Source organism: Triturus cristatus, chromosome 7 (genome assembly GCF_964204655.1).
Source record: "Triturus cristatus chromosome 7, aTriCri1.1, whole genome shotgun sequence".
In the NCBI taxonomy this organism is placed as follows: Eukaryota; Metazoa; Chordata; class Amphibia; order Caudata; family Salamandridae; genus Triturus; species Triturus cristatus.
Window position 1 is genome coordinate 1,304,275,026 of NC_140590.1, and position 12,363 is coordinate 1,304,287,388.

Genomic DNA, 12,363 nt, shown 5'->3' on the forward strand with positions numbered 1-12,363 from the left:
CGCGTCCCGCGCGCGTCCTCGCGGGGCGAGGGACTGGGCGGAGCTTTAAGCGCCTCCTGGCGTGTGTTCTAGTCGCGTCGTGGCCAAGGGGTCCCTGGGAGTTGTAGTAGTACGGGGCCGACGGAGCCAAGCCCGGCCGGTCCCTCATTACTGGCAGTGGAGGCGGAGCCAAGTCCGGCCAAGCCCGGCCACGGGAACAGCAGGCAGCGGGGGAAAGATGGCACAGAGCAGCTGCAGGTAGGCACCCAAAGGGAACAAGGGAATATCAGGAATGCTGTATTTTATCAGTTAAACAGGCATGTTGTCAAACTGGTTCTTCTGCTTCCCGTTGGACGAAACTGTGAAGTAGAACAAAATCTTTTATTATAAATTTCAAATAAACCGGCACGCTCTAGCCTTCGTAGTTTAAGGGAACTTCTCCCGTGTCTTTTCCTTTAAAACATGCCCTGTGGCAGGTTTTCTGCAGACTCCTTTGCGCTGCCTTATTTGGCTGCGCCACACTCATCTCTGTCTGGCTTTTTAGGTCGAGCCTAGAGTCAGCCTAGCTCTAGCTAAACACTTTTAAGGTCGGAGTAAGACCTCCGACCCTCGGTCTAGGTCCACTCTCTCCCCGCAGCTCCGCTGTGCCGTCCTTGGGAGGTTCGAGGCTGCTGCCCGCTCCAACTGGGACCATTCTGCCTGCAACCACCGTAACCTTTCTCAGCTGTTTTTTTCTTAATTTTTTCCATGTTGTGCCACTGTTATTGTACCTATCTGTGTCTTGCTCTAATTCCACCACTGTTTTTATTTTCTCGTGCCTGCCTGTTCCCTTTGCCGCTGCTGCCCCTGTGGTCCCTCCCCCCTGAAATTCCCCCCCAGAATTCCCTTACTCCCGCCTCCCAGCCTCTCCTCCCTCCCACCTCCCCTACTTAATGGCAGCCGCTGTGTGGTCGCGCCGCCATAACGCCGAAGGCAAGTCCGTCTGCACCTGTCCGCGACCCGACCGCGGCCAGGAACCCTGGACCTCCCACCACCCATCGCTACGACACCACCACCCTCCTTGCAGTCAACCCTGGAAGACTTGGAGAAAGCCAACAGGCCTTGCCGAAAACGGCCCACGGCCAGTTCTCCTGTTTCCACTGCTGCCAGACCCTCACCGCCACCCCGGCCTCCAACACTGCCGAGGCCAGCACTGGCGACACCCTAAAATGCATCCTCCTCAACGTACGCTCCGTACACAAACACGCCATGGAAATCTGGAACCTACTCGACTCTCTCTCACCCAACATCACCTTTTTCACAGAAACCTGGACCAACGCATCCTCTGCCCCTGACATCAGCACCGCTATCCCAGACGGATACAAGAGCCAAAGGAAAGACCGCCCCAACCACCCAGGAGGGGGCCTCGCCATCGCCCACAAGAGCACCCTCTGCCTCACCACCTCCAGCGAGACCTTCCCCTCCGCTGAACACTTGCACTTCCAGATCCAGACCACCCCCAAAGCCACACTTTGAGATACCCTCGTCTACAGACCTCCCCGGCCCCAAACACCCTTCGCCACCACCATCACCGACTTCATCGCACCCCACGCTATCGCCTCAACAAACTACATTGCTCATTGGAGACCTGAACTTCCACCTCGACAACCCCAGCGACCCCCAACTCCGCTATTCTTTGCGACAACCTCGCCAGCATCGGACTTAAACAGCTCGTCAACACACCGACCAACAGAGCAGGACACACCCTCGACCCCATCTTCACGGCAGGAAACAGCATCGAAGTCAGCGACACAACGCACCCATCATGAACTGACCACCACTGCGTACACTTTGCCATCAACAAACCCAAGGCACCCAAACCAGCCCCACGCCCACCACGAAGGAACTGGAGCAAGGTTACCGACGAGCAACTTAACTCCACCCTCACCTGGGACAACCACACCTGGGCACCCGACGCAGCCAGAGAACTCCACACCTGGATCTCTAACTGCGCAGACAAGCTCGCCCCTCTATGCAACCCCAACAGACAACGCCCCAGGAAAGCCACCTGGTTCACCACCGCTCTCCAAGAAGCCAGACGCACCTGCAGACGCCTGGAGAAGAACTGGAGAAATACCAAGACAACCGAAAACCACACCACCTACAAGGACGCCATGACATACTACCACAACCAGATCAGAGCCAACAAGAGGAACTTCATCCACAACAAAATCCTGGCCAACTCCACCAACTCCAATGAACTTTTCAGTGTTATTCAAGAATTCACCAACCCAGGCAGCGAAGCCAGACATCACCCTATCCCAAGACCTCTGCGACAAGCTTGAAACCTATTTCCACCTCAAGATCAAAAACCTCTACGACAACTTCATCGACCATCCACCAGGCGCCTCAGACGACTCCCCGCTCCCCACAAACACCAGCCAGCCTACCATCTCCAACTGGACACCAATCACAGCCGAAGACACTGCCTCGACCATGAAAAGCATCCACTCGGAGGCACCCACTGACCCTTGCCCCCCTCACATCTACCACAGAGCCGCGGCCGCCATCGCACCCGAACTACAACGCACCATCAACACCACCTTCAAAACAGGCCCCTTCCCAGATGACTGGAAGCGCGCAGAAGTCAGACCCCTGCTCAAGAAGCCCACAGCTGATCCCACCGACCTCAAGAACTATCGGCCCATCTCTCTGCTCCCCTTCGCAGCCAAAGTTGCAGAGAAAATATTCAACAGGAAACTGACACGATTCATTGAACAGAACGCTGTCCTCAACCCATCCCAAGCCGGATTCCGAAGCAACCACAGCACAGACACCACCCTACTCGCCGCCACAGACGACATCCGCACCCTCCTGGACCAAGGCTACTCTGCAACCCTCATCCTACTCGACCTATCAGCGGCCTTCAACACAGTCTCCCACCGCACACTAGTCGCCAGACTACACGGCACAGGCATACAAGGAACAGCCCTGGACTGGATCCGATCATTCCTCTCCCGAAGAAGCCAAAGGATCAGACTCCCACCCTTCTTCTCTGACCTCACGAAAATCACCTGCGGAGTCCCACAGGGTTCATCACTGAGCCCCACCCTCTTCAGCATCTACATGGACCCCCTCGCAGCCATCGTCCGACAGCACGGGCTCAACATCGTATCCTACGCCGACACCCAGCTCATCCTCTCCCTCTCCAAAGACCTCACCACTGCCAAACTCAACTTCCTGAAAGGAACACAAAACATCGCAGTCTGGATGACCAATAGCTGCCTGAAGCTCAACGCCGAGAAGACAGAAGTCCTCGGTACCACCCCTTCTGCATGGGACAGCACCTGATGGCCGACCGCCCTTGGAAGCCCACCTACCCCCTCAGATCACGCCAAGAACCTCTACATTGTACTCGACTCATCACTCACGATGAACAGACAGGTCAACGCCGTCACCTCCAGCTGCTTCAACACCCTCCGCAAGACCTTCAAGTGGATCCCCCCTGAGCCAAGGAAGACAGTCACCCACACACTCGTCACCAGCATACTGGACTATCGAAACACACTCTACGCCGGCATCAACAAGTCCCTACTCCGCAAACTCCAGACAATACAGAACACCACCGCCAGACTCATCCTCGGCATCCCTCGACACAAACATATCAGCCAACACCTACGAAGTCTCCATTGGCTCCCCGTGGAGAAAAGAGTCACTTTCAAAATCTTCACTCACGTCTACAAAGGCCTACACAACAACGGACCCAAATACCTCAATGACAGAATCAATTAACACGTACCCAAAAGAAACCTCTGATCTTCCAACCACGCACTGGCCGAAGCCCCGCTCATCCACAGAGCCAAAGCAGGCTGAAAATTCTTCTCTCACATTGCAGCCAAGACCTGGAACGTGCTACCGGCAGACATCAGACGCGCCGCCTCCCTGAACACCTTCACGAAGACCCTCAAGACCTGGCTCTTCGGCTAAACAGATCTGCCCCCCCCCCTCCCCCCTCAGTGCCTTGAGACCCTCATGGGCGAGTAGCACGCTTACAATTCCCAGATTGATTAATTGAAGGTCCCAAAGGCGAGACCTATTGGCTATGCCAATTCTCTTTTTTTTTCAGCCCATCTCCTCTTTCCTTATAAATCTCCCTGTAGCAAAGCCCAGAAATAAACACTGGGATTATTAAGTGCCCTACTGCTACTTGTAAACCACAAGACCTAACTATGCAACAGTAACGAGTAAAAAAAAAATATGCTGCAAAAAACACAAATGTGTGCCGCAAAAGTTTCTAATCGAAGCTACAATATTCTAGGTATTCGACTGGAGTGAATGAAGACAGATAGGTGGGCAGCTGATTGTACTGCCTAAAATTTGGATCCATCGAATTTGAGCCTTAACAACCTTTACAGGAGTTCTTGCTAGAATGACCAGCATTAGGTTAGTAGATTGAGTCTGAAGAATTGTATTATTTTTTAAATATTTGTATTCTCAAAAATAACATTGCTGTGTCTACGTTTCTCAGCAAAATATTCGTCCCCACCTGCCATTCAAAAGGAAATAATTTCCAGAGTCCATCATATTAACTTAATATCTAAATTTCATTATTCAAATAACCCTTTGTGTTCCCATTTTTACATTAGTTTAACCTGGAACTTCGAACTTCGTGTTGGATCCATGGACAGTATATTTAAAAAAAAAAAAAAAAGAGTTCCGTCAGCCCCCGGACAACAGCCAATGTTGTTACACCATGTGAGGAATTTCAGGGCCTCATGATCTTCCCAACGCTTGGCAATTTTTAGGTCTTGCCTAGCGTTCCAGCGCACATGCGTTGCTTGCTCTACAAGGCTTCTTGTAATCAAGCCTATTTCAGAAGTGGAGTCTAGGCTCCGCCCCTTCATTCTATTGGCTTGCGTCATCCTGCATGCTAAACCCTGGCTTTCCATTGTGATTGAGGCTTTTTAGTCCCTCTTTGTTACTGCCCGGTCTCCTTTTGGCCCCACCCATCTGGACTGGATCGTTTACTCGCGGTGTGACATGGTGTCTCTTAACTAGCCGCTAAGCACTTTTTTCTTGTATTAGCACAATGGCAACGCCCTGCAGAGGAGCCCTCCGTTGTGCGCTCTTTGGCTAAGGAGCTGCGTCATGCAGTGGTAATGCGCTCTTTGTGACCCCCCCCTTGTTTTATTTGTCTCTTTCTACTCCCCTCCGAGATCTCCGTTCATTTATATGTGATTACGTGGTACAGCCCACCCGAAGTTCGAACCCTGTTCTCCAGCTCCAAAGTCGACAGCATTGTATGTTGAGCCACCTGCTACATGTGCCGTGTTGTTTTTAAATTATATATGCTGTACAACTTGTGAAAGGCAAAGGACTAGGCAAAACCCGTCATGAGTGCAGTTTTTCGGGAGCAGTAGTCGTTCGCATTGCACATTTTTTTAAATCGGAGAAAAAAATGCTGTGTCATGAGCTGGCCGGGCACTGTAGCTTCAGGGTGCACTGCGCTTGTTCTCTGTGACTTCTCTGGTGTTCTTAAATCTCCTGCTAGAGTCTGCATTTTAGGCGCTCCTGTTTTCGCTGTCCTAAGTTGGTACATGGATGAACCCGCGCGCCTTTTTCCTAGCTACTTGCGTGGCAGGTTTTCTGCCAAAACATCACGCATTCCAGTCCATTATTCAGTGACCCAGGCTATAATGAAATATGACACACACGGTAAGTCCTTCCGGGTCTGGTTTCTGTGTGTGGAGCCGCAAGGGTTTCTAGTATTTTGTAGTTTGAAAGACATAACTTTCAAGTGCATTTGGCGTCAAAAATGACTTTAGAGGCTAGTTAGACACAATTGCAGACGTGGCTGGAATTAAATGTGCGCGCTTTACCAGAGAATTCACCTCTAATCCTTTACTACTTGCCGAAAAGTGCTTCAACGCGGTAGTAAGCGCTATATAAATACAATTGCATATTCCACACTGAACATACTGCTGGACTGAAGGAGTAAAGTGCTTGATAGGATTAAAGGGGAGCTGTTTACCGCCCGCAGTTGTGACTAAGGGTGTGTGTGTGTGTGTGTCTGAACACCCCGGGGCAGCGATCTTATTACTGATTTCGTCACACTCGGCAGGAAATTGGTGCAGTGATTTCACAAAAAGTCTAAAGGCGTGCGTATATGTTAGCGGTTTTCGTGCAGTCTTGTAGTGCTACAGAAGTCCCGTGGGGTGGAGTCCCTCTGCTGTGTTCCCCATGGTGCCGCCTCATCGGGGTGATAAGGCCCACCCCGTCTTCCATCTCCAGCATGAGGTTCCCGTGCGGCACCCAGGTGGTGGCTGCCCAGGTGCGTTTCTCGTAAGACCTGGGCGCTGTACCTCCCGCTGCTCTCGGGTGCTCGCTCGTCACACTCGTCGGAGGGTTGGGTGGGGGTGATTTCATGAAACTCTAAACTGCGTGCGGTGTGAGTACTGGCATTAATTGGTCATGGGGCTTCTCCAGCTTACAGACTCAACGGTTACGATGATCGACACCAAGGCTTGACCAAGCATTTGCAATGCAATAGGTCTTGTTATTTATGCAGTTTGAGCTATTGGCATTGTAAATGACAATGCCCTTTATTTATGTTTTGGTTTTCAAAACATAAATAAAAGGCATTGTCATTTACAATGCCAACTGCTTAAACCTGCATAAATGCGAGACCTATTGCATAGCAAATGCTTGTTCACTTTGCCACTGCTAGTCTTACAGGGTATTTTCATGCTTTAAATTGAAGGGTCACATTCCACCATCTCCACAGTATCATTGTCCTCCTCTTCATTGTGATGCACATTTCTGTCTTTCCCCTTGGGGCTTTATAAGCATACTTCCAGAACCTTACAGTTTGAGAACATATATAGTGTGTGTTGTTTAGAGATCCTTGCATTTTGCAGCCCCTCAAGCAAGTATTCTCCTATGCCCACACCAGGGGTAAATGTAGTACGCTCAATTTGGTATCTTGGAAGCTCGTTCTTATTGCTTTTTCACTTGTGTACATGAACGCCTCCTTCCCTTCTGCATCATCCTTGGTACAAATATCTGTTTCCCATTATAACATTAAGCGACCCCAGTCCTATGGTACGTAGTTCTGTGTATTTTAGAAATGTGTTTGGTTCTCAGGTGATGAAGAGCTTATACCCTTGGGGAGTATCACCACAGGATTTTACTAATGATGAATGTGACGTTTATACCAGTATAAAATTCAACAACTTCAGATAGCATTTTGTAGATATCTTGGTGTGTTTTTAAATAGAATATATATCTTTAAATTATGTCAGTACAAAATGTCATGACTGTTGAAGATATCATCCTTGTTCTGTCTGCTTGCTCGTAGTAGATATAATCATATTGCCTGCAGTTGTAGTGACCACGGGCTAGTCAGTACCAGGTCTGTAATGGGAAATTGTCCAATGCGTGGGATGTTAAATGGCAAGGGCTTATCTCTCCAGCTTGAATGTATTGTACAGAAATTTGACACAAAAGGCAAATATGTAGTAAATTTGATCGCCCTGGTGTTAAGCCCACGAACATACAACTGTTTTATATTTTAGAAAACCGGATCACTGGACGAGGGCTGCACTATCTGAGTGAATCTCATCTGGAAAACCTGGGCATAAGGCGAGTTCATTTATTGCATAATTTTATTGAATTAAATCTTATGTAAATACAGCAAATAAAATTATAGCAAACTACGTCTCTGTAAACTTGTAAAACTTTAAAATACCCTTTAACAAAATCTAATAACAAATATATTTAAGCCAATGTATAGTAGTGCAAGGGCTCAAACTTCATTAATGAGTAGTGAGATTGAAAACCATTACAAATAGTAGACTAGAGATTGAATCTAGACTCTACGTCTCCCAGATCTCCGAAAGTAATTTCAACACTGTATTAAATCCACAATTGTGTAGAGGCTTGATCTCTACCCCGTATGTCCCATTAAATATTCGTTTGAGACAGTGTTTACGTAGCTGCAAAAATGGTTATGTGTAATAAGTGTTCTGGGAGGCTCTGCAGAACTTACACCTCTGCCTTGAGGTCCCCATGGCAAGTAAAAAATGTTTTTCCTCAGCACACATGATGATCTTAAGTGTGCTATGAGGTCTTTCCGTGATATGAAGTGATATTTAGAAGGGTTCTATCACTGGCCTGTAGAGGATTGACAGTGGTGGCAGTAAATTGCAGGGCAGTCCCTTTTCCCTCTCACCGGTTTGGGAAGAGCGGCTCTCTTTTTAGGTCTCATGTTAGCCAAGACATTTTGATTTTACTAAAGTTAAATAATAATTATGAGGCTTTCAGTCATCATTAGCATTTTACTTCCATCCACTACTTCATACAGCATAGGACTTTGGATACATTCACAACCATACACAAAGTAGTTTGCTTCTCTGCATTTGTGTAATTGAGCCAAAGTAATGGGGGGCTGTCCGATCAAATTTGGAAACCCCCGGTCTGGCCTTTGCACAAGATGTTGGCAATGTTGTTTGGATGATAAATTCCCTTGCATGGAGAAGTTTCTGCACCCCTGCCTTGAGTGCCCCAGCTGGAAGGATGTCTGGATACCTGGTATTGACTTTTGGTCATGGGCGGACATGGATCATGTGTATGTGTCATGACCTAGGCCTGTCTCGTGGTAATTTATCTTGTTGGACCGGGAGAGATGCACACAGCACTACCCTAGTGATAGAGGGCTACTGCCCTTAGGAGACGTGTATTGCTGACAATTCTGAGGGCTGGGGTGGGAGCACACACTGAAGGAAGGGGAGCATTGTTTGTGCACATCAAAGATCTCTTTGATTCCATGAACTTTTACTGGTAAGTGGGCCCTGGGAGGCTGCTAAGGTTCGGACTGTGGACCAGGGAATTTTAATAGGGAAGACTTTGGTCTTGAAAGCTATGAGGTATATTTCAGTGGAGGCTGAAAGCCAGGTATACCTCCCCCCGTTACTCCCTTGGCCTGTGTTACTGGTGATCCGAAATTGGACTGTGTTGCACATTTTTTCCCCAACATTTTTTAACCGCATTTAAGTCCCTAAGTAGTAATTTAGCGACATTGCATCCGGGGTGTAACCTCTACCCAAGGAGACTGTTTTATAGCACCAGATCAGCTAATCTCACAAGAGTAGTCCCAAGGCACACTGTTTTTAGGTCTCGCCTGACCCAGCGCTTGGGCGCTGGTCTGGCGAGACCTTAAGTGAGGGCTTCAAAAAATGCTACCGTCGGCTACAGCTTGCAGTGCATGTGTGCGGGCGCGCGCAAGCTGTGGCCGGCGGTAGCATTTTCCCCCAGCTTTTTAGCCAGCTTGCTAGAACGCGCAACAAGCACACGTGCTTGCGCACGCATCCCTTGCGTGTTTTAGCGCGTCATCGCGATTACTTTCGCTTTCACAGCGATCGTGATCGCGATGACTTCTTTCCTCCAGTTTCCTCCTTTTTAGTTTTATTTATTCCAGTTCGCGTGTCGCCTCTTTCTTCCTTTGCCCATCCAACCTCCGTTTTTGTTCTTCCTTTTTCGTTATATCTCCTGCCCCCTTTCCACCTAGTGTGCTTCCTTCCCCTCCCTTGTTCCTCCCCGCGTGCACCATGCAGTCCGTCCGCGTCTCACCTCTTTCCCCACATTTCTACCTGCGCAGCCTCTAATCATATAACCATCCTCCCCACTTTGCTGTCTCTTTCTACATGTGGTCTGTCTCATTTCCCTCGTTCTCTGACTGCCTTTGTCGCAGTACCTCCTGATGCACACCACCACATGTCCCTCTCTCAAGCTCCTTCTCTCCTTCATCACTCCCCCTCATTATACCATGCCATTGCACCTACTCCTCTACCCCATCTCAGCCTAAGTCTCACTTCTTCCACATCATTACTTCCCCAGCCCTCCCTTTGCTCCCTCTCACCACCTTTACGCATCTTCAGGTGCACACTCTTAAGTGTGCACACACCCTTTTCATGCCCTGTACTCCCTTTCCTCGTGTCCCCTCTAGAGCAGCACTCTCTTTTAATGTTCTCTCCTCCACTTTCTTCCTTCCCATCACTTCTCTTTGCCACCCATTCCTTACAATATCCCACCCTTGAGACCCCTCCCTCACTTTCTTTTCTTCCCTTATTACACTTCCACATTTCATTCTTTCACCTCTTCCCTCTGCGCCTCACGGGCTTCCTCTTCTCCTCTCCACTATTCCCTCGGAAGCCTTTTCTCTCCTTTTTCCTATGCTCGCTCCCCAACCCTTCCTCCGCCCTTCACTTCTCCAGTCTCCGTCTCATACTCTCATCCGTATCTCATTGTTTTCGTCTCCACCGCCATAGTCTCATCTGTATCTCGTTATCTTCTCCCTCACCCCTCTTTCTCATCTTCTGATGTTCTTTTCTTGCCTTGCAGCGTCCTTCTACCCCTCTACCTGCGTAAAATCCTTCTCTTCTCCACACCTCTTTTATTCTCTCCCTGCTCGCTTCTAGTATGTTTTCCGTCCCCACCGCCACATATTCATCTACTCTACCCCCTCTCCATCCTCCCTTCTCAACTCTTTCTGGCCTTCACCCCGACCTCGCACCTTATTTCCTTCAGGACAGTCTGGATGCTTCACAGCTCATCTGGCCTCGCCCCCCCCAACCTCCTCATCTCCTTCTTGCCCCCTCTCCAGCCTCCCTCTCCTCTGGCCTCACTTCCCTCCCTGCCCTCCACATCTCTTTCTTGCCTCCCTCCTCTCCAGCATCCCTCCCCTCTGGCCTCGCCCCCCCTCACCATCTCTTTCTTGCCCCTCTCCTCTCCAGTCTCCCTCCCCTCTGGCCTCGCTGCCCCCCACACCCTCCTCATCTCTTTCTTGGCCCCTCTCCAGCCTCCCTCTCCTCTTGCCTCGCTTCCCCCCATCTCTTTCTTGCCCCTCTCCCATCCAGCCTCCCTCCCCTCTGACCTCCCCACTCCCCATCTCTTTCTTGTCCCCTCTACAGCCTCCCTCTCCTCTGGCCTCGCTTCCCTCCCCATCTTTCCTGCCTCCCTCCTCTCCAGTCTCCCTCTCCTCTGGCCTTGCTACCCCCCCACCCTCCTCATCTCTTTCTTGCCCCCTCTACAGCCTCCCTCTAACTGGCCTCGCTCCCCCCCCCCCCCCCCCCCCCCCGGCCCTCCTTATCTATTTCTTGCCCCTCTTTTCCTCAGCCTCCCTCTCCTCTAGTCTCATTCCACTCCCATCTCTTTTTAGTTTCTTTCTTCCACATACATCCGCACCCTTATCTCAGCCACTGCCCCCTCTTCTCTCCACCTTCCATCCTTTTCTCCTGGTCCTTCTCTCCCACTCTTTATTCTCTCACCTCCCCATCTCTTTCCTGCCCCCTCCCCATGCTTCTCCATTTCTATTTTCTTTTCTCTCCTTTCACAGCTTCTGCTCTTTCTGTACTCGCCCCTCCCAATCCTGCCTCATCTTATCACCTTTTAGGTCTCCACCCTCCACCTGCCTCTTTTTCCATCGATGGTCATTCGTCTCCCCCTGCCCTTCTATCATCTTTAGATCCCATTTCATCTCCTCTAGTATGCCCCCACTCTCCTTCCCCCATCTAGTCCCCTCCTAAATCCGACACCTTCCTACTGCTGTCCTCACTTAACTTCCCCTTCACTTTCTCCTCTCACATTCTATCCCCACTGAACCTCCTGTTCTCTTTATCTCTTTGCCTTCCTGACACACTTCTCAATAATTTTACATCCCCTTTCCTCTTCTTTCCTCCTTCCATTCTCCTTCTCTACCTCTGCCCTCCCCAATCCCCCCCAACCACAAGCACACACACAATAACACAAACACACAACCACACACACCACCACACACAACCACAACACACAACCACACGCAGAACCACACACACAACCACACACACAACCACAAACACTCACACACAAAACCACAAACACAACCACACACACACAAAACCACAAACACAACCCCAACCACACACACAAAACCACAAACACAACCCCAACCACTCACACAACCACAAACAACCCCAACCACTCACACACAACCACACACACACACACACACACACACACACAACCACACACACAACCACACACACACACAACCACACACACACACAACCACACACACACACACAACCACACACACACAACCACACACACAACCACACACACAAAACCACACACACAACCACACACACACACACCCACACACAACCACACCCACACATGCACAAAACCACACACACAATAAAACAAACACACAACCACCCACACACAACACACACACAACCACAAACAGATTTTTTGGCTGTCAGCATAAATACGCTGTCACCAAACACGATGAACACCTCTAGAAAGTTTGGGAAGTCACCCCCAACTTTGAAACCTCTTGCTGTTGCAGAGTGTGTGCTGTACACATGG

The 12,363-nt window shown here is 49.8% G+C and overlaps 1 protein-coding gene across 4 annotated transcripts in view; it reads left to right on the forward strand.

The window, feature by feature from the left end:
• Window positions 1–12,363, forward strand: part of SAMHD1 (SAM and HD domain containing deoxynucleoside triphosphate triphosphohydrolase 1) — a 1,667,622-nt gene that overhangs the window by 91,509 nt on the left and 1,563,750 nt on the right. For all 4 annotated transcript variants that reach the window (XM_085618924.1, XM_085618923.1, XM_085618925.1 and 1 more), the window contains one exon: window positions 7,533–7,599. Coding sequence is in view for 2 of the 4 variants with exons in the window: in XM_085618923.1 (XP_085475049.1) it covers window positions 7,533–7,599 (67 nt within the window). In the remaining 2 variants the exon portion in view is untranslated. The remainder of the gene's footprint in view (window positions 1–7,532; window positions 7,600–12,363) is intronic.